This window comes from Danio rerio, chromosome 13 (genome assembly GCF_049306965.1).
Source record: "Danio rerio strain Tuebingen ecotype United States chromosome 13, GRCz12tu, whole genome shotgun sequence".
NCBI lineage: Eukaryota > Metazoa > Chordata > Actinopteri > Cypriniformes > Danionidae > Danio > Danio rerio.
In genome coordinates, this window is record NC_133188.1 from 33,400,488 (window position 1) to 33,422,478 (window position 21,991).

At 35.3% G+C, this 21,991-nt stretch overlaps 1 protein-coding gene across 2 annotated transcripts; it reads right to left on the bottom strand.

The window, feature by feature from the left end:
• Nucleotides 1-941: 941 nt before the first annotated feature.
• On the bottom strand, nucleotides 942-20,387 carry scdb (stearoyl-CoA desaturase b). 2 transcript variants are annotated; one of them, XM_005156845.5, is made up of 6 exons: nucleotides 20,267-20,387; nucleotides 19,872-20,077; nucleotides 16,786-16,916; nucleotides 14,070-14,275; nucleotides 11,263-11,495; nucleotides 942-3,424 (listed from the first exon to the last, which is right to left on the bottom strand). In XM_005156845.5, the coding sequence occupies exons 1-6, from the start codon at nucleotides 20,284-20,286 to the stop codon at nucleotides 3,225-3,227; spliced, it is 996 nt and encodes a 331-aa protein (XP_005156902.2). In that variant the 5' UTR covers nucleotides 20,287-20,387; the 3' UTR covers nucleotides 942-3,224.
• Nucleotides 20,388-21,991: the final 1,604 nt, after the last annotated feature.

The window sequence follows — 21,991 nt, forward strand, 5'->3', positions numbered from 1 at the left end:
AAATTCCCCCTAAACGTAAACACAACACGATAATCTTGATTTTAAAATGGCGCTGGATGTTTTATTTATACATTTATTTGGCCTATAGTTTTAGCCTAGCATGTGTTTCAAAAGGGTTGTTTTCACAACACTCGACTTAGCCTATGTAAAACTAACAAAACCTATGTTGCAGTTAATTCTATTTACGTTTTATAGATTTAATTATTTATTATTATTATTATTTTTTTTTTTGCAACTTCATAGAAAATTACAAATAAGAAAGTAGGCTAAAACATTTTAAGTTTTCAAAAGGTTTATGCATTGCTAAACAGAAAAACACAAACTAATTACATATTTGTTGTTTTATTAGTCAGTTTTAAAAACAATTGCCTAACATAACATTTACCATATTATAGTAAAAGTTTAAGCTTTAAATCCTTGGTTTGACAAAATGGTTCCATTTCAGTAACTAGCCTATAGCTTGGGCCAGACAGAATCTGCGGACATTTTTAGCCATTTCTGCACAGAATTTTGTAAAAAAAAAAAAAAAAAAAAAAAAAAAAAAGTGGATTTCAGTGGAATGATTAGTATCGTAACTAAAAACTTAATATATGAAATAAAAATAATCCTTTGAATAACTTTTATTTAATGTTTACAATGCAAATCCAATTAGATCCACTTATTTGGTAATAAAGCAAGTATCTAATATATCTACCAAAAGACAGAAAATATTACTTTACAAACTGTATTGTAAATAAATCATATGAACATTTCATATTTGTTAATAATATAACTGAAATACATTTTAAAATTGAATAAATATAAGGTTACACACATTTACACAAGTAACAAAATAAACTCAATGAAAGCCTAAAAATCAGCAAATTTCTGCATGCGCAGATTCCGTGAGGGTCTACCTGTAGCCCATGTACAACACGACTAAAGAAAACGTGCAGACTTCATTTTCAGATATACACACATTTTATTCAGTTAAGAAAAGATTAATAATGATTCTTAACAAAACTCACGGAACAACTCTTAAAACTCTCCCGATTATAGAAATTTTGGTTTATGGTACATGAAACAACATTCCTTGTAAATGTGCCCATTAAGGCTCCCAGACATCACAGGTCAACAATGTATAAACAATTTAGCAGTAAAATATAGTCAATTTGTTTGTCCTTCTTAAACATGGGAGTATGTTTGAAATATATAAAGCATTTGGTGAGAATATTAGTGTTTTACATTTGGAGAAATGCATACCACTATCAAGCTATCAAACATTTATGACAAGAAATATGTGTAGCTACATGTGGTCATTCATTCGTCACAGAAGAGCCAAGAAAAGAGCCCACTCCAAACGGTACGTCTGATTAAAAACTTCACAAGTTCGAAATAAATGTTTCTGATGCTTAAACGTCATCTTTGTAATTTTAATTTTGAGTCAAACCCCAAAATCAGAAGATAAATAGGCCTATTTTATAAGGCAAAGGGCAAGATATCATAAGACATTTCAATTTCCAATCCTTGGATTACATAATAAGGACAAATAAATGTCCTAACACATTTACCCCAAGGGATACTTTCTTTCAAAATATTTTCTGGATAAATATTTTTCATAATACTTGAAATTTGCCAGATCTTTTACAGGACAACACAAATTCATGGGAGCCAGATAAAGAGCTATGCAATATGAAAAAGTATAGTTACGCAATAATTCATCAACTATTTTTACTTAAGGAGTTTCTAATTATAAGCATCAATGATCTGAACATCATTGCACTGGCATGTAGAATCAATTAAAAAATAATAAATAACAAAAAATAAATAAATATAAATAATTCAAAATAAGAATTAACATTTTATAATGCCAGAATATGTATTTTTATGCTCAATATTAATAAACCTATTTTAAAAAGCACTTACTGCAAGTGAGTCCATCTTTTAAAAACATTATACATGGACATTTCTGTGTGTTTGTCTACATATACTGATCAGTCAATAACTTTTATTTCAGCCAGCTTAAAGACAATTATGCCAGTATATAAATAGCACGTCATCCTAATTTAGCCCACCGAATCCTACTTCTAAAACCAGAACAAAAACCTATTTGGCCAGAAAAATCATGGGTCAACCTATTCATGAGAGAGGGCTGTAATGAGGCACATGGCTGTTTAAATAGTGAAGTACCATCTCTCGCCTCTTGAGGCAGACTGAGACTAAATTATCCTCCCAATCTGTGGCCTTCAGCATAATCTAATCAGTCCAATACAAGTCATGAAAAGGAAAGAACACATATTAGTCCAACACACTCTAAGAGATTCTTATTTCGTATGAGTGTATATACTTCAAATCTTCATTGCACACTAAGAATTGCTGCAAATGCTTTTTGTATGTGTTGGCTTATATCTTTTTTGTTATTTTTTTTTTGTTAACACTTTACAATAAGTTTTCATTACTTAATGTTAGTTAATGTATTTACTAACATGAACAAACCATTAACAACACATTTACAGTCACCAGTCATTTTATTAGGTACACCTTACTAGTACCCAGTGTGGTCTTCTGCTGCTGTAGCCCATCCGCCTCAAAGTTGGACATGTTGTGCGTTTAGAGATGCTATTCCTCGTACTTTAATTGTAACTTGTAGTTATTTGAGTTGATGTTGCTTTTCTATCAGCTTAAATAAGTCTGGAAATTCTCCTCGGACATCAACAAGGCATTTTCGCACACAGAACTGCCGCTCACTGGATATTTTCTCTTTTTCGGACTATTCTCTGTAAACCCTAGAGATGGTTGTGCATGAAAATCCCAGTAGATTAGCAGTTTACGAAATACTCTTACCAGCCCATCTGGCAACAACAACCATGCTATTTTCAAATACACTTAAATCACCTTTCTTCCCCATTCTGATGCTCGGTTTGAACTGCAGCAGATTGTTTTGACCATGTCTACACGCCTAAATGCATTGAGTTGCTACCATGTGATTGGCGAATTAGAAATTTGCGTTAACGAGCAGTTGGACAGGTGTACCTAATAAAGTGGCCAGTGAGTGTATTACAGATTTGTTAATGGTAGTTGTAGAAAATAAAGTTGTTCTTTGTTAGTTCTTCTCAACTCACTGTGCATTAACTTAAGCACAACTTTGGATTTTAAAATTGCACTAGTATGAATACATTGACTAACATTCATTAATGGAACCTTATTGTAAAATGTGACTGTTGCTTTGATATGCACTGAACAGATCAACCACTTTTGTGGCTGCCGTCACCTGTGCGCTGAACACGGGCGAGGATGGTTTCGTGAGTTACCCTTCTGCAATCGTTGGCCAGTCCCAGGAAGCACATGAGATCGATGAACGCTTTGGTCACGTTCAGCCGACTGCCGAACTCACTTGTGGCATAATCATGGGGGAATGTGTGATGATAGTTGTGGAATCCTTCACCTGAAAATCAAATCATTGTCCATATCAATCAAATGTTTATTTCAAATAGACGCTGTTCTTTTGTATTCTACATTTATCAGTAACCCTGTAAAAAAAAACACAAAGCTTAAAGATCCCCTGAAATTAAAATAAAGTTTTTTAGATCTTACAATCACTGTTTGCTTTAAGGATGTCTATAAGCTAGCATGCTCCAGAACAGTGAGAAAATTCATGTTTAGAAGATATAAAACAGATATAAACATGTAAAGCTTGAAGTTTGTCACTTACGCCTAAACGGATCCGCAATTCTTTTTTCACCTCACCTCATACTTCAGTTTCTCATAAATTCTTGACCAATCAAATGCTTTGTAGTATCTGACATGTCCTGCCCCCTTCAAGACGTTTCTCATTTACTTTTCATTTGACGTGCTTGAGCTCAACCACTCTCACTAGCAGAGCAGTGATAAAACAAAATGCTATTGGCTATTTTTTTATAAAGGGGAGGAGCTACTCTATGCCCCACCCTCTCTTCATTTTGTCAGTTGAGATTAGGTCAAAAATCGAATAAAATTGTACATTTTAAGGGGCTTCACAGGACCTTTAAAAACAGGCAAAATGTAAAGTAGTGATGGCTGCTTCAGAAACAATGCTTCATAAAGCTTTACAAATTTTTTGTTTGGAATCATTAGCTTGGAGCATGAATCAAATTTACAAGGTCATGTGATTTCAGAAAATGAGCATTTGTTATGTCATCACTGTTTGGTAATGTTTCAAAGATTCTATGGTTCTCCGCTTGTGGGCTATTTGTGTAATACAATAAAATCCACGTGAATTATGTTGCTTTATTCAGATTGCCCCCCAATGGGCAAATGGCAAAACAGGTTTCACCTGATCGAGTTTGTAGACATTTCTATGAGATATTTGTGAAATGAAAAGGAATAATAGTTAAAGTTGACCTATTTTACAAAAATCACTTTTATAAGGGATTTAAACACAGTTTTGAGGCAACAGTGTGTGAATATAACCAGCCTCTATTGGTAAAAACATATTAATTTTATTTTTCATAATAACACTTTATAAAAAAGCAGTCTGCAAAAACACTTTGACATTTTCTCATTGTACATGTCATGAGAGGCAGAAAGCCCCACCCATTAGTGACATCTCTCCCTCATTAGCATAGGAAGTTAGTCTTGTTTTTGAATCTGCCACTATGCTAACACATATGCACTCCATCCTCCTTTCAAAAGAGCACAATCTCATTTAAACTTAAAGTGAGATTCACCAAATTAGCACAATTAGGATTATAGCCTAAAAGGGGAATCTTCAAAATGTTACAAAACATTATTTGTGAGGTGTTATGACCTGAAACTTCACATACACTGTCTAGGAACACCAGAAACCTATTTTCATCTTGTAAAAAGGGGTATAATAGGTCCGCTTTAATAGTCTCTTGTTTAGCAGAGCCCAACATGGAATACACACTATATAAACCTTAAAAGTGTAAAAAAAAAAAAAAAAAAGACTGCATATTATGTAAACACATAATAATTAATGATATTAAATGATAAAGTAAGCACATTTCTAGATTATACTTACAGTTCAATGTTCACAGTGAGTTTGAAAAGTCAATTCTGATGCATAGTTTGCCTGTATTTGTTGCATTTACTTGATTTTGACCACTAGGTGTCCCTAGCAGGTGCTGTACCAGTGTGTATATAGCAGAATAACCATTTCAAAATATTACTTGAATAAATTAAAAGTAACTTCAAACAAGCATATAGTTAATCTGAGGGATCATGTGACATTGTGATATTGTAAAGACTGTGGTAATGGCTGTTAAAATTCGACTCACTTTGCTATGGACAAATACATGATAACATTTTAAAATATACTATTAAAGATAGAAAATAAATATTTTACACTGTACAATTTTTCACAGTATTACATTTGAACTGAGACTTTAATTAATTCCATTTTAATTTTGCAATATCTTGTACTTTAGGTGATAATTCTTAAACACTTGTTACTAGTGACACTGATTGCCATTAGCAAACTTGACAACAGACAACCTAGGACATGAAGGAATGTCTCATTTCGAGTTTTGTTACAAGCATTAACAATAAAAAAACAATTACTGCACTCTAAATATTGATTGGATGTATAAACCCAAATTTCGAATGAAACAAAGCTGCATTTTTAAAAATATAAATGAAAGCAGACGGTTTTACAGATTTAATATTATTTCCTTTACATTATATTACTAATATATATAAAATAAATAAACAAGAACAATACAAGAACGCAAAAAGCACTTACACGCAAAAAAAAATATATATCTTCACTGCTTGTTCAAAAAACAACACTATTCTAGAGACTTTTTTGGGACAACCTAATTGTTTTATGTTCAATCCACAAGTTTGTTAACTTAATAAATTTGCGTTGGGACACCATGAATGACCATGAATGACCTATGTGGAACACTGCATTGTTTACAGTGTATGCTATATAGTCTAATAAATGTAAAAAAAAAAAAAAAAATTATATATATATATATATTATATAAAGATATATATATATATCTTTACAGTATGACAAACCTAAAAAATATTAAAATATGTACCATTGTATCATAAAATCCGTATGTAAAAGAATGTGATACGCCAATTTCAACTTCTTCAATCACAAACAATGAAAAACTAGGTTTAGTTGTGATATTCTCTGAATAATGCAGATCCACATATGTTCAGTATTGGGGAGTATCTTGCTGCATTTTTCAGTAGCTTGACAGTAGCTTAGCAACTAATGATACAATGTAGCTTTTCCAGTAGCTACTTTTTAAAGCAAGTAGCAGAGCAGCTTCACAACAGTTACATTCCATTTAGCAAATCATCTCACAGGATTATATACTACAAAAGTGCAATACAGTCATCTATTGGTGTATCACACATCTCATTCTTCTACCTGTATTTATTACTGTTATTTTGTAAATAATATTTTTCAAGTAACATCCGTTGAAATTCAAAACATAAAGTATTCTAACAGCTGCCAATTATCCTGAAGAACATTGTACAAGAGCTTCAATACAATTTCTTACAAAAAGGAAGCAAATTATTTGTCCCATTGTTTTGAGAAAATGCTATCACATGCTAAATTAATTCATCATTTTGTTATTGCAATGGTGCATTTGATGCAGTTTTGTAATTTGACTCTTGCCGATCAAAACTTTAAAACTTTTGTGTGTTAAAACATTAAGCTTTGACATTTTAATTGTATTTGTTTTAAGTACCAAATATTTTACTTAAAATGAATGCTTATTAAGTTACAACATCAGAGTAGCTTCCCCAACATTGTGCATATGTACAACTGGCTAATGATCCAGCTTTAAAAGAGTGTTTAATATAGTTAGTCCCGGTGAAAATGGCACACTTGGCATTGCTCGAGGATTACCCGAGGACACATCTGCAAACAGCAGAATGTTTGATAAGAATCAAGAAAGACTAATAGAAAGCTTTTTGAGAAAGCCTTTTATGGAGTTTTGAGTTATGTTTTATGCAAAAGACTTGCCTTGTGCATTAGGCCCCGTAAGTTTCTGATGATAACCTTGGATAAAATTATCATGGTATTGTGATTACTGCTATAAAATATGTTCTTTTTAAATGTCTGTACAAAAAAACAAAAAAACTTTCTCCTTTGAACAATTTATTTTATTTCAGGAAACATTTTTTTATATTTTAGAACAATAAACATGTCAGGCTAAATAACTTTAAAAAAATCATTGACTTCTGCTGTAGTAATTAGTTTCAAAAACACAGATTTCTTTACAATATGTAAAAAAAACAAAAAAAAAAACATTTCATATACCTTAGAAATAGTATAAATTTTTTTTAGCAGTTTTAAAACCTTGACTTTTCCAAACCATGGTAAACCTAGAAACTGGTTATCATCTCATGCTTATTGTGCACACGGCTGCTTATTGCTTGTTCAGAATACTCCAAACTCACTAACATCAGAACAAGGTTAAGAATAAATTTATAAGTAGCTTTTGTGAATAATTGAATAGTTTTTGCATAAAAACAAAACTATTAACCCAGGCTCATTGAAGATATGTGCCAGGCTACATTTTTGAGAACCAAGATATACAGTTAAAGTCAGATTTATTAGCCTTCCAGTGGATTTTTTATTATTATTATTTGCCAAAATTTTGAACACAGCAAGAAATTGTTCACAGTAATTCCAAAAATGTTTTGTCTTCTGGCGAAAATCTTATTTGTTTTATTTTGGCTAGAATAAAAGCAGTTTTCAAGGTTAATATTATTAACACCTCAAGCAATATTTTTAAGCTAATAATTCTGATTTTAAAGAGCCCATTTTATGGGTTTTTGAAAATTCCCCTCCATGTAGTGTGTAACACAGCTCTAAGTGAAGTGAAGTATTCAGCTAAGGCTTAAATCTGTAAGAATACAGTGTTTAAAACGGTTGATTCATCTATAAAAGAGTCGACTCATAGTGCTTCAAACGAGTCGCCTTGATACCGAGTCATTAGGTGTTTCGCCATGACGTACAAACGAAACCAAGTTATTCACGTGCACGCGCAAACCCGGGAGATTTCAAACCTGAGGCCCCGCTCTCTGACGCAGAAACCCAGACACACACACAAACACACGCACACAAACATGCCGGTCGATTGAAGTCACACTGCAGATGGATATTATATCGAGTCTCTACCCAAAGATGAAACATCAGCATTATAGCCAAGCAGTTGGAAGCTACTGGAAACTTCTGGAAACTGCATGCTACAAAGAATACTTCATCTGAGTTTGTTAAAGGAAGGATCAGTAAAGAGTAACTTACTGATGGACGTCAGGATGGGTTTCTTCCTACCTTTCTCAAGTGTAAGTACGTGCGGTTAAAGTTGTTGCCTCGTTGACTCTAGCTTGCAAATGTATTTAGTTGTGATTTGTTACTTGTAACCGAGTGTACTGTATCAGGTTAACTGGCTATATTCTCTTATCGCGTGCAAAGTCACGTTAAAAACGCGACGCGTGCTGCTTTGTTGACGGAGCTCCGAGGTAGAGTTGTGCATTCCCGCGGCTGTCCCCGCACCAGATTTCTGCGGCGCGGGAATAAATTTCCGAATAAATCGCGGGAGCGGTCGGTAAGGGTTTAATTTGGGACGGGAGCGGGCTGTCTAGCAATATCACGGATATTGCTATGCGAATGAGAAAGAGTGAGTGTGCTTGTGTGTGTTAGTGCGCACGCGCGCGTATGAGAGAGAGAGAGAGAGAGAGAGAGAGAGAGAGAGAGAGAGAGAGAGAGAGAGAGAGAGAGAGAGAGAGAGAGAGAGAGAGAGAGAGCGAGCGAGAGCGAGAGAGAGCGAGAGAGAGAGATAGAGAGAGAGAGAGAGCGAGCGAGAGCGAGCGAGAGCGAGCTTTGTGTGCTTGGTGCTGTGTGTGTGTTTATACAGACATCTTGGCTGTCTGGACTGTATAGCTGGGTGACTTTTGGTTGTGTTCTCCCCCGCTCTAGCGAGATCGGGCGCGGCTGGCAGAAAACGGAGCGGGTTCTCAGGCTAAAACCTGGCGGGTGCGGGCGGAAGCGGGAGCGTTGTCGTCCGGAGGTGTGTGTGTGTTTTTGTGTGTGTGTGGCAGCTAAAATCCACGCCTACACTATCGAGCGTGTATGAACTGTGATTACTTTTATATTGCTGATTAGCTGTTGGCCATTTCACTCTCTGACTGAAGGCAGTCGACCAATCGCAACAGACTGTCATTGGTCCAATCAGCGCAGATTAGCTTCGCGCTAAGGAGGAGTTTGGGAACAAATGAATCACTGGACGATTCATATGGGAGTCGCTGGAATAATTAGGTAAAAATAAATGCAGATTATAAGACCATGAAAGTGTTTTTTGACCTTGCATGCATATGAGACTGTTGTTGGAGACCCTTACAACCAAGATATGACCCTATTTCATGTATAATATTAGCTCTTTAACTGTATGTACCCTGAGCTATGTGTGATTCCTCAAGAGGGCGCTATGTACATTTTTGACAATATCAACTATGTTACTGGGGCACGTTTTCTTATACGTGTCATTTCTTGTAAATCCACCAGAGCCATCTGCATACATTTTTGCCAATCTCAACATACATGAGAGTAGCTAGTCTGTTTGTTGTAATAAACCAGCTTGATATCAACTGACCCACCCACCCCCTTCCCTAAGCCCAACTGATAGACTTTTCAAAGGCAATTTAGATTAGAAAAGCTGTTGATAACACATCGATCACAATTTCTCACTGCTTTTATGGGATTTGTTTCTGGAACCGTCCTTTATCGTGAAGGGCCAGCCAGTGACCTCTTCCAACTGCAGCTTATCCACGATGGACGTCCAGCGTTCTCCAGTCCCCAGCACCTAGACTGCAGCTCTGTACAAGAATTTTGGCCAGAGGAGAAATGCTCTTGACCAACTGAGCCTGGTTTCTCTCAAGGTTTTTTCTTCCACTTTCGTCAATTGGTGAAGTTTGTTCCTTACTGCTGTCGCCACTGACTTAAATGGTTTGGGACTTGTGGAGCTGCGCATCAATGGATTTGCTCTTCAGCGTTTGAACTTTCAGCAGTGAAATTTAAACCACACTGAACTGAACTAAACTCTGAAAACTGGACTGACACAGTTTCAATTTACTAAAACTTCTTTGTTAAGCTGCTTTGACACAATCTACATTGTAAAAGTGCTATAGAAATATAAATAAATTATATTAAATTTATCAGACTCTAACCATGGTCCACTCTGCTCTGCTTTCTAAGACTGATCCCGTTAAACTACCAAGCAATCCAGTGACAACACAAAAGCAGTAATAAGCAGTCAGCGGTAGTGTTGTTTTACACACAAAATGCAGACATATGTACTAGAGGTGTGAACCTATACTGGTCTCACGGTTCGGTTCTGTTACGATTATCATGCCATCGATTCGGTTCAATTCGATATCTCGGTGCATCACGGTGCATTGACGATGCTTTCCATATATAGTGTTATATTTTAGGGGGGAGGCTATAACAAGCTGTCTGTATAAACACACAGACACACAGCAACACACTGTCTCTCATTTAAACACATTCACAAACATAGACAGCATCAAACAAACAAACACACACGCACACACAAACAAACACACTTAAGCCCTTGCAACAGGGAGAGCTCGCGCTGAGCGGAGCAGAAAAACGAAAAAAATAAGCACTTTTCCGACGGTCCCTTACAGAGAGCTCCTCTTAGCGCGAGCTCTGCAGGCTAAAGTAAACGCAGACTGCGAGGGCTTAAACGGAGCAGTGCTCGTAATGTCGAGCAAAAAAAAGAAAGACAGCTGTGAAACATAACCAGCTTTGTCTTTCTGTAGGAAACACACTTTAGATCTTTTTAGGGTAAGCGTTTTTTGAGTTATTGCCGTCTATAACTGAAAGTGTGTCAGGAAAATTGAAAACAAAACCAACTGAAGCGCGCTCATTTCTGGCGCCCCACTGGATATACAGCGCCCTAAGCTATTGCCTATGGTGCCTATGCCACAGGCCGGCCCTGAGTTGGCTGAGTGTTGTAAATAACGGTGCTCACCTCCCTCGCGACAGAGCGCATAGGAGATAAATGACGTCACTACATAATAACCGGTTATGGTTATTACAGAATCGATACCGAATTGTCCGCGTCTGCATCGCGGTGCACCGAAGAAACAATTAATTTTGACACCCCTAATATGTACCCATGAACACATATTTCTTGGTTCTCTAAATGTAGCCCCAGGCACATACTCCCAATAAGCCTGTGTTGGAAAAACTCCATGCAGTTATTAGTGAATGAGAGTGATTATTCTTACCGATGGCACTGAAGGCGACAAACTTGTTCTCTCTGGGATTGATGTTGTGGTCGTAGGGTCTCATTCCCCACATGTGAGCGGCGCTGTTGACCAGCCAGGTTGCATTAAGGACCACAGCGTATCTCAGCAGACATGGCACCAAGTAAGCAGTCCAAAGACTCTCCTCCCAAAAAAACCAAGGTACCAAGGTTGGGATAAGAAAGCACATCACCACCACAGATAACTTGTAATGCCTGGAGACATGAGAAATGAAAAGAATTCAAAACAAACATTCCAATAGGAATTGAATCTTGATTATCATGTGTTGTTTAATGGCACAGTATGTTACAGATATGAATTAACATGAACTGGAGCACAACAAGCAGTTGAAATGCTGATTAACCTGCTAGTTTTGCTTTATCTGTGCTGGACAATCAAGTAAACATGTTTTAAACAATTACCAAAACACTATTGATCAATGTCAAAGGAAGGGTGTTCTTGATTTTAATCATTCTGCTAATGCCAAACATGGCCTAATGTTAGAGTCTGAGATATGTAATGAATATTTTGACCAAAAAAACTTTGATAAATGTTTGTCCTGTCTTTTACATTTGCAGATTTGTTTTTTCAGCACATACTATTTAAATTATTCAAACATTCTGCATCCAGTTTGAATAATCAACAAAGCGATCATAATTTATTCATTTCTCTCGGTTGGTCTGTATTTTTCCACAAGTTAACTTGTGTATTTTGTTGTTGTGTTGTTGATGGATTTGGATTTCTGCCTTCCAATCTGTCCCAGCACGAATCAACATTTATCCTTTTTCTCATTACTTTATTAATGTGATTATTTGAATAATTAATAAAGTTAACACATTTCTTATTAAAAGAATGTTCCGTGCATTGGCCTGTCTCTTTGTAACTCTATTTTCAGGAGCCACCGAATTAGGTCAGAGGTCATGGAGACCTCGAGTGGAAATGAAGGGCTTGATTATTGAAAACAACTGTACAACTGTTTTCCTATTTGTAATAATATGTGTTAATACTGTCTAAAGTAATTTTGAGATTATTATGATGTGTTAATTCTGCTTAAAGGGATTTTACTTTTTATTTAAGATAGACTTGGTTCATAAGGATATTAATTGCCTGAATGTAAATTATACCAGTTTTTAACCAGTTCTGATAAAGACAGCTGAGAGTACACTCTCAGCCTTGGGTAAGAAACAGATTGGACTTTAAGTGAGTGTTCTATTTGATTGTAGATCCTTTTCACTGGTCTGGGGTCAGCACTAAACAGTCTAGTGCAGTGGTGTCCAAACTCTGTCCTAGAGGGCGGGTGTCATGCATATTTAGGTTCCAACCCCATTTAAATACACCCAAACCAACTCATGCTCTTTCTAGTTGTTCTAGAAACTTTCAGGCAGATGTGTTGAAGGAAGTTGGAGCTAAACCATGCAGGACACCAGCCCTCCAGGACCGAGTTTGGACATACCTGATCTAGTAAGTGCTTGTTTAGCTGGTTCAGGTGTGTTTGATTGGGTTGGAGCTAAACTCTCCAGGACACCGGCCCTTCAGGACCGAGTTTGGACACCCCTGGTCAAGTGGATGTCTGACGTTTATTTATGCTTGAGATATTGTTCAGAATTGTGTGTACGCACCCACATGGAAATTTTCCAAGCCTATCTGTGTCTTAACCAATCAGGTTAAAACACATATATGTATGACACAGTTAATGACGTTATGTGAGAGTATAATTGATGTTGATATGTGATTGTAAGCAGAGCGGCCTAGGAACTTGTTGAAGCTGGCTTCTGCTGATGAATCTGCAAACAGTATACAGTAAACTATTTATTTATTTGATTCTCTGACTCCGGCTCTTCTTTATCTGACAGACTGGTCATTTTTTGGGTTAAAACTGTAAATAATCAATACATAGTAATTTCTTGTAGTAACAAAAATAATGTGAATCGCCAACTACATTGATTTTAAATTATCCAAATTAAATAGTAAACATAACATTTAATATAAAGCAAAACTGACATAAATGCTGCTATGAATAGACTTTTTTTCAGTACAAGTAGTGTTCTGTGTCAAACGTTTTTGGTCTATAAAATGAACGCTCTGAGCAAAGCTGCATTTATTTGATCAAAAACAACAATAAAAAAACTACTTTAAACAGCTGTTTTTCATTGTAATATATAGTACATTTAATTGATTGCAATTCAGTCAAAAGCTCAATTTTCATCACAGTTACTTCAGTTTTTAGTGTCAGATGTTCCTACAAAAATTTTGCTGATATGTTTATTTGTAGCTTAATAAATATTTCTGATTATGGTTAATTTGAAAAATCTTAGCCCGTTTTAAATATATTTGCCTGCAATATTTTTCTGGACTATTCTAGACTATTCATTCATTTTCCTTCAGATTAGTCCATTATTTATCAGGGGTCACCACAGCAGAATGAAAAGCATTTGTTTTATGCAGGGGATGCCCTTCCAGCAGCAACCTTGTACTGGGAAACACGCACACTGTCACATTCACACACACACTCATAAACTACAGCTAATTTAGTACATCCAGTTCACTCATAGCTCGTGTCCTTGGACTGTAGGGGAAACCAGAGCACCCGGAGGAAACCCACGCAAACACCGGGAGAACATGCAAACTTCACACAGAAATGCCAACTGACCCAGCTGGGACTCAAACCAGCGACGTTCTTGCTGTGAGCCAACAGTGCTAAGCACTGAGTCACCGCGCCGATTTAGCACAGATTATTCTTTTTTAATTCAATTTTAAAAAAACAAACAAAACAAAAAAATCTTACTGACCTCCTCTGAAACATTACAACACTGTCTGCTTTTAGATCTTCAAACGTCAGCTTGCGTCCTTTATCAATGACTTCTGGGTGTTTACGGACCAGTAGCCAGCCGATGTGAGCAAAGAAGAATCCTCTGCGAGCGTTGTGGGGGTCTGCATCCGTCTCAGAAAACTTGTGATGGACGCGGTGATCTCTGGCCCACTCATAGATATCATTCTAAATAGGAATAAACATTAATGTAGCAGTTACAAATGTAATTAATCTCACTATGATCAGTTAAACGTTATAACTCATTAGAATTTTCAGCTATAAATAAAACCCTTTGGTGCATAGTATTTTCATGGACAATGAAATGCTTGCAATGTGGCATCATGCTGCATCTTTCCCAAAAGATTCTGCGTAAAATACATTCAAATAGGAACACAAAAGGTGATTTGCTTTTGTTTACTGCAATTTGCAACCATGCAAAACTAAAAGTTGCATTCCTTTAATTGTGGACTGGTTGCAAGAGGTTGCACCATGACACTTTAACCTTCATAATCCTGACAGTAATTCGCAGGTCAGACACAATTTGAAAAAGGTACTAAAGATGTCACTGGGGTGGTACCTTTTCAAAAGCACAAAAATCACCAAACAGATTAAATATTCTGCATGTATATCAGGTGCAAACATGTACTTTTAAAAAAAGTAGCACCACGGTGAAAACCTTTGTGCTGTTCTTTCTCACAGTAGTTTACCAAACTTGAAATGTGAGCAGAGCAAAACACAAAGCAACTTCATGTGAGCTTGTGTTTCCAGTTGGCCACAAATGAATGAAACTTTTACAGCCTCTTACAGTACACTTATTACAGGAACAATCCCAGGTGGGCATACCAAGGTTAATTGCTTTGCTAAAAAGCACAATGGCGATCGCTTGGTTCTTGTGGGCTGTGAACCTATTAGCCCAGATCTTAAACCACAACACCAAACTACATCCACCTGAGCCGCATTCACATTTACTGCATTATTTAAAGGGACAGTTCAACCACAAATTTAATTGCATTCATCCTGATATTTTTACAAACTGTATGAAATTCTTGAACATAAAAGAAGATATTTGAAGAATGTTAAGCATTCTTGCTTAACATTCACATTGCTTTTGTGATTGTGTGCACTATACTGACACTGAGGAGAAGAAACTGTTAAATAAAGTCATTATTTTTGGTCATATTTAATCTAATCTGTCATATTTAATCTAAAATATCTTTAAAAACTCAGATCTACTTCTTCACACGCAAGCGCAGGTTGCCAGACTGATGAAATCAACAGAAGTGTGCCTGACTATCAAACCTTAAGGCTGATTTAAATTGTGGTCTAAATGAAATCAACGGCAGAAGGAACATTAAAATGAGTTTTTGTTCTAATCAACACCTGGAATTTATATTTTAGAAACAGCTTTTATTTCTTGCAGATGATCAAAAGAAAACTGACAATGATCTCCTCATGTACACCTTATGTGCGTTATTCAGTGTTAAATGCTAATAATGTTAGTTTAAATGCCAGTTTACAGGACATCTATTGCCATACTACTGAAAGCAGCAGCAGATATTTCACCACAGATCTTGAAAACCAACACATAATGATTCTGCACTTACATTAAATAATGTTAAAGAGGTTTAATATGTTTTAATTAGATTGTAAACCTTACCATTTTTGTTGGAGTGCAGTAAGTGCACTATTCTATGCTTCTGTATGGCTGTATTTAAATTTCTGTCCTGTTTTGTCCAGTGCAAACAGCCAAATTGCTCATCACTGCAAATCTCGTCATGTAGCATGTTATTATGACACGAGGTTACAATTTAACCTGCTCACCTAATGTTTACGTTGATAATACTTATATTATTTGTTAACTAACTACCTCTTGTGGAACTTTGAATCTGCGTCTCATTTCGGAGTCTGCTATTGTCTACCGGAGATCGCATTTCGGTCAGGGACGCACACTTTTAGAGCCTTTCTGACTAAATGAATGAAATATGCTGTTTTCAACATGGCAACCCGGGGTGCTGAAATATAATTGGTTAAACTAGCATTGGATGGGTTAAAAGAACCAAAACAAGGACAGAGTTCCGGCATCTAACCCACATTTTCAAAGCAGAATATCTGACTTTAGCATTGTTTTTCAGATAAACAGAAATGTTCATTTATCATGTTTCTTAAATATCTGCCAATATATTATTGTATTTTTATGCTTTAGAACAGTCAAAAAACCTACATACAGCACCTTAATAACTATGATAACCTTAAATAAAAATAACATGGTTTCACAGTATTGTGATTGCTACTCAAAAAAAAGTTCTTTTTAAATTTCGGGGTAAAAAATGTATTCGATTTTCAAATGTTTGCTAAAGCATAGGCTGACCAGTAGCTTTTGATGTGGATGGTCCTTTGCTGCTTAACACACTGTAATAAATAAATAAATAAATAAATAAACAAATAGATAGATAAAATAGTCTCTGACATCATGTAAAACGAAAAGTTTTAGTGGTTTTAAATCTGTGACTTTTCCAAACTGCGGTAAACCTTGAGACTGTTTACTGTCCCATGGCTACAGCTGACACAGTAGCAAGTGACTCAAAATAAGATGTTTTTTAAAGTTCAACCAATAAAAGGTCAGTAATGATGGCAGTATCTTAATTTGGGGTGAACAATCTCTGTACTGTTGTACACCACTTCATCACATGTTTTACCTGAAAAGCCATAGAGTTTGCGACTGCTAGGAAGATCCGTAATGGCAGTGAGGCCCTGTAGGACCGGTGGCTCCAGAGGCGATGGGCGCCGGCAGTTATTCCTAGAGCACTTACCATGAAACACACTCCCGCTGTCACATTAAGAGAGAAAACAGAACAGAATATTTAGAAACAAATGAGTCTGGACTGCAACACAGCTTGTATAGTGTGTAACGGTGTGTGTTGCCCTTGAGAGGACAAAATGTCTCGCTGTGTGTTGTCAGACAAGGCTGCGAGGGATGTGGGATACCAGGCCACAGACTGTGAAAAAGGGCACACTGTTATGACCCTGCTCAATTTACAATGGAGCGCCTATTTCGACAGCAATCGTTCTTTGTTTGAAAGAGTGCAATATTATGCGGAGTCGTGATGCCTAAAATGTACACAACAGTGGAGCACAGTTGTGGCTTTTGGTCAGATTTCAAGTTATTCACGGGACTGTCTTGCTAGCTCACTCACACAGATGCAAGCTGCACAAATTTAGCTGAGACAAAGTGGCCTGACATACTTTTACATCAGGAAAAACAATGACACATCAGTTGATGATATCAGAGAATAGTAATCACAGATTTGGCTCTGTAAGACCTGAACACACGTGAGGAAATACCTGCACAGAAAGAAAGGGAGGGAAACCTGGGAGTGTTGTCCATGGTGGCCTTAACATTTTTTTTCAACTGAATCAAAATTAACCTTATGAGTAGGCCCATACGGAATCTGTGCATGCAGAAATCTGCAGATTTTTAGCCCATCATTCTCTTGTTATACTTGTGTAAATGTGTGTAAATGTATATTTATGCAGTTTTTAAATTAATTTCACTAATATTATTGTGACACTATTGTGATTTATTTACAATTCAGTTTGTAAAGTCATATTTTCTGTTTTTTAGTAGATATATTATTTGAGAGACTTGATTTGTTTACCAAACAAGCGGATCTAATTGGATTTGCATTATAAACATTAAAGAAAAGTAAAACATTTTTTTTTTCATATATTATGTTTTTATGATACTGCCAAAATCATTCCACATAAATTTGCAGATTTTTTTCAGCAGAAAAAGCAAAAAATGGCCGCAGATTCTGTCTGGTCTTACTTATTGAACTTATATCATGTTAAATTGACTTAAAACAGCTTGTGTAACTTAAAAAAATTAAGTTAGAACATGATTAACTTTGTTGAATAAGTTACTATGAACTAAAATCATGCTGTCATGACTAAATTCCTCATATAATCTTTTTAAAGTTTAATAAAAAGGATGAAAAATCTCTGTTTCTCTAAATGTGCAAGATTTAAATGATGAGTTTTATTCAACAATCGAATAACATTTAGATCTTGATCAATCTAATACATCTTTTTTCCCCCCCAATATTATGTAAACTGTCATTTAGAGCTATTTTTAAAGAAAATTACAACTAGTCAAAATAAATATCAAAATATTAATTTAGTGTGACTGAAAGTTAGGATTATTCTGATTTATTGAATACATATCTCTTCTGAAGTTAAAACTTACTGTGTTGTCTTTAAATGAATATAAACATGGCATATTATTTCTTATTTTGACAAATTGATTGATTTGATGGTTTTGGATAATAGGAACCATTTTTTATTATTTTTTGTCTCTTTTCTTTTAATCAAACAATTATTTGTATTGGTCATGTAAGGGTCATATATTAACTGAATTTCTAATGTTGTGGGTGAGTGCTGTGCATACTAATTAGCATTTTTGCAGAAGTAGATAGATGCGGGTCCAAAATTAAATTCAGCTCTGCAGAAACTTCCTGTCTGAAGAGAGGTGTTAAAACTGAACACAGAACACAGAAAGATGTATACTTTGTTGTTGGGCAGAGAATTCATAGAAAAAGAGGAAGTATGCCGAAGGGGCGGCCAATGGAGGACTGAACAATGACTGACAAGTGACGTTACACCAAAACTCCACCTGTTAAGATCGGTGGTGTATATATGCTGAAGTCAGGAAATGTATGTTAGTTGCGAACCTCTTGAATGTAATTCTTGTATTGCATTGGGGTAACGTAACCCAGAGCTCTGTCATCGAATTATTCATTTGTATCTAATAAATTGTTACGATTTTTGGCATTGAAGAAAAACCTCTCCTGACCTTTTCTCTTGAACACGCATGGAATAGGCTAGATATTCCAACAATGGTCTGAATGACATTTTTACTGCTAAGTTAGAAGACAAAAACACATAATTATAAATTATCAATCCAGTGTGACTGATCATTTTCGAATGGTTTTCCATACACTGTAAAAAATTCTGGGTTGCACACATTGGATTTGTGTTGACATGAAGGAATTCAGTCAACTTATCAGTTTTTACAAATGTAAGTGCATTGAACTTATAACGATTAGGTTGTCCCAAAAAGAGCTAATGGATTTGTGTTATTTCAGCTCATTTTTAAAAGTAGTATAAACCATTATACATAATTTTTGAGTGCAGCTGTATATATATGAAATATATAGAAAATAATAAACGTTTGAGTTACTCTAGATTTCATATCAGATGTAAACTGATAATTAAAGTGAATTTGTATTGATTTAACTTTTACTGGACATTTGATAACTTTTACTAAACACAACTGTGAAAGCAACCATTTAACTATTTTCCCCCTTAATTTATAATGATTTAATATATATAGATAATAATATCTACATTTATATTACATTTGAATTAGTTTTCAAATATATATATATATATACCAATTGCTTTAAGAATAGTATTGGTTTATAAACTGATTACTTTAATAAAAGACAAAACAGAACATCTAAGTGTGTCGTAGCAACTCACCCTGTTAGGATGTAGGTCATAGTAGCAAGAGCAGCACAGCTTGCATCAATTTAAACAATTAATGTGTAAAGAATAGATTTTTGACAAGAATATGAATAGTGTTTGTTACAAACATTGCAAAACTGACAATAATTTATCATTAGATCCGAAAAATAAAAACGCAATAATCACAGGAACAGTGTGTGCTATTAGAACCAGTCTCAAATATCATGAATCTATTCACAGAATATACAATAACACTTACTCCATATGAGGGTTAAGGAAGAGACAAAAGGAAGAATCGTCATTCCATAAAGCGCTCCTAGGTGCAATAGAGTCATTAATATGACATTTCTCCATACGATTTGTACCGGAGGACTCGGGCCCGGTTTCTCCACATAAGAATCATCAAAAACATCCTCTGTCGTCGTCGTCACATCGGCCATTGCTTCTGTGCTCGTGTACTGCCTCCTGCAAAGAAAACGAGTAGATTATATTTTCACGACCGCCGGCGAAGAAGAACCATCTGTCATTTCGGTTATTATTGATTTAGCAGACAAAGCATCAAACCGCGGACTCGATCAATTCTGCACAAAATGGGTGTGACAATAAACGCAGGCGCTGGAATAAAGGTGCATCTGTCTGCTGCATCCCGCTTACCTTGCTTGCGATGCAACCATAAAGAATGATCGCAGTATGATTAAAGCGAGAATACAGAAGCTCCCGTCGACTGGTTTAATTTTTTGCGTGCCTAAGCCTCTGATTTCGTTTAAAATGATGCAGTTGGGCGAGGCTGCAAGGATGCTATCTAGCCCTACCAGTTTCATTGGTTGCCTGGCTATCTGATGCTCTTGTGGACGCCATCCACGTTTTCATAACCAAACACATCAGCTGTTTACTCTCCCTGTGCGATACAGATCAGCTTCAAATTTCAACAAGGCTTTGAGAATTTTAATGGCCGTGAGTAAATTGGAAAACACAGGTCTTCTAGCACAAATAGGTATATTTTCTAGAATGTTTTGCCAAGCAATGTCACAAAATATATAAAGTAGGCTATGTCTTGATTTAGAATGCCTAACATGAATACAAATAAACATAAAAATATGACACTTTTGGAAAATTTGTATGACATTAAAGATTAAGGTAGCTAATGCATGATTTTTAAATCAAATTCATATTATAGGAATAAATTACATTTTTTAAACATGTTCCAATAAAAAGCCAAAATAAATTCTTACAATAACTGCCGTTTTGTTGATACAATAGTTTTTAATCCAAGAAATTCAGCTTCGGAGAGCAAACAAATTTATATATAGATTATATATTTTATATACTTTATAGTTATACATTAAACATTCTACAGAAATAGTCAGTGACAGCAGCAGTTAATAAAATAATAATAATAATAATAAGTAACACTACTAGTAAATAAAAACAAATTACAAAAAGACACATACATCATTTTTAAATTTCAAAGGATACAGCTGGAAATACTAGCTCATCTGCCATAGTCAGCTGCGCATCTTTGTTAAAAAATATCCAATTTCACTTGAAGTTGAGCAGTCATTCATTTCATTCTATATATTGATTTAATTTTTTTTATCCACTGTGCTATTGTTGGAGGGTGTGGCTTTTTTTACACTTAGTAAAAGTATATGTAGTAAATGGTTTTTATTATATACATCCTGGGGTAGGATATAAGCAGGAAAAACAGGGGAGTAAAAGGTAGATCTAACTGCATAATATTTATTATCTCAATCTTTACTGCTTGACAAAATGCCAGTAACTTTGGACATTCACAAAATACACAGTTAAAGTCGGAATTATTAGCCCCCCTTTAACCTTTTTTTTTTTTTTTTTTTTTTTTTTTTAATATTTCTTAAATGAAGTTTAACAGAGCAGGGAAATTTTTACAGTATGTCTGATAATATTTTTTCGTCTGGAGAAAGTCTTATTTGTTTGATTTTGGCTAAAATAAAAGCAGTTTTTTTATTTTTTAAAAACTATTTTAAGGTCAAAATTATTAACCCTTTTATATTTTTTGCTTGTCTACATAACAAACTATTATATATAATAACTTGCCTAATTACCCTAACCTGTCTAGTTAACCCAATTAACCTGTTAAGCTTTTAAATGTCACTTTAAGCTGTATAGAAGTGTCTTGAAAAATATCTAGTAAAATATTATGTACTGTCATCATGGCAAAGATAAAGTAAATCAGTTATCAGAAATGTGTTAAAAAAATCTTAGTTAAACAGAAATTGGGGGAAAAAATAAACATGGGGGCTAATAATTCTGACTTCAACTGTATGTGTGTAATTATTTACATTCCCGCAATCCGTCCAGCATTCCTGTGATGGTGGACTGTTAACATATTTTTACACC

Coding starts and splice junctions, on each gene's coding strand:
- scdb (XM_005156845.5), bottom strand. CDS start 20,286: ATGGTTGCATCGCAAGCAAG. Junction 14,276..16,785: donor CAAACTCTATGGCTTTTCAG/GTAAAACATGTG, acceptor ATTCCTATTTAG/AATGATATCTATGAGTGGGC. Junction 3,425..11,262: donor TGTCGCCTTCAGTGCCATCG/GTAAGAATAATC, acceptor TTTGATTTTCAG/GTGAAGGATTCCACAACTAT.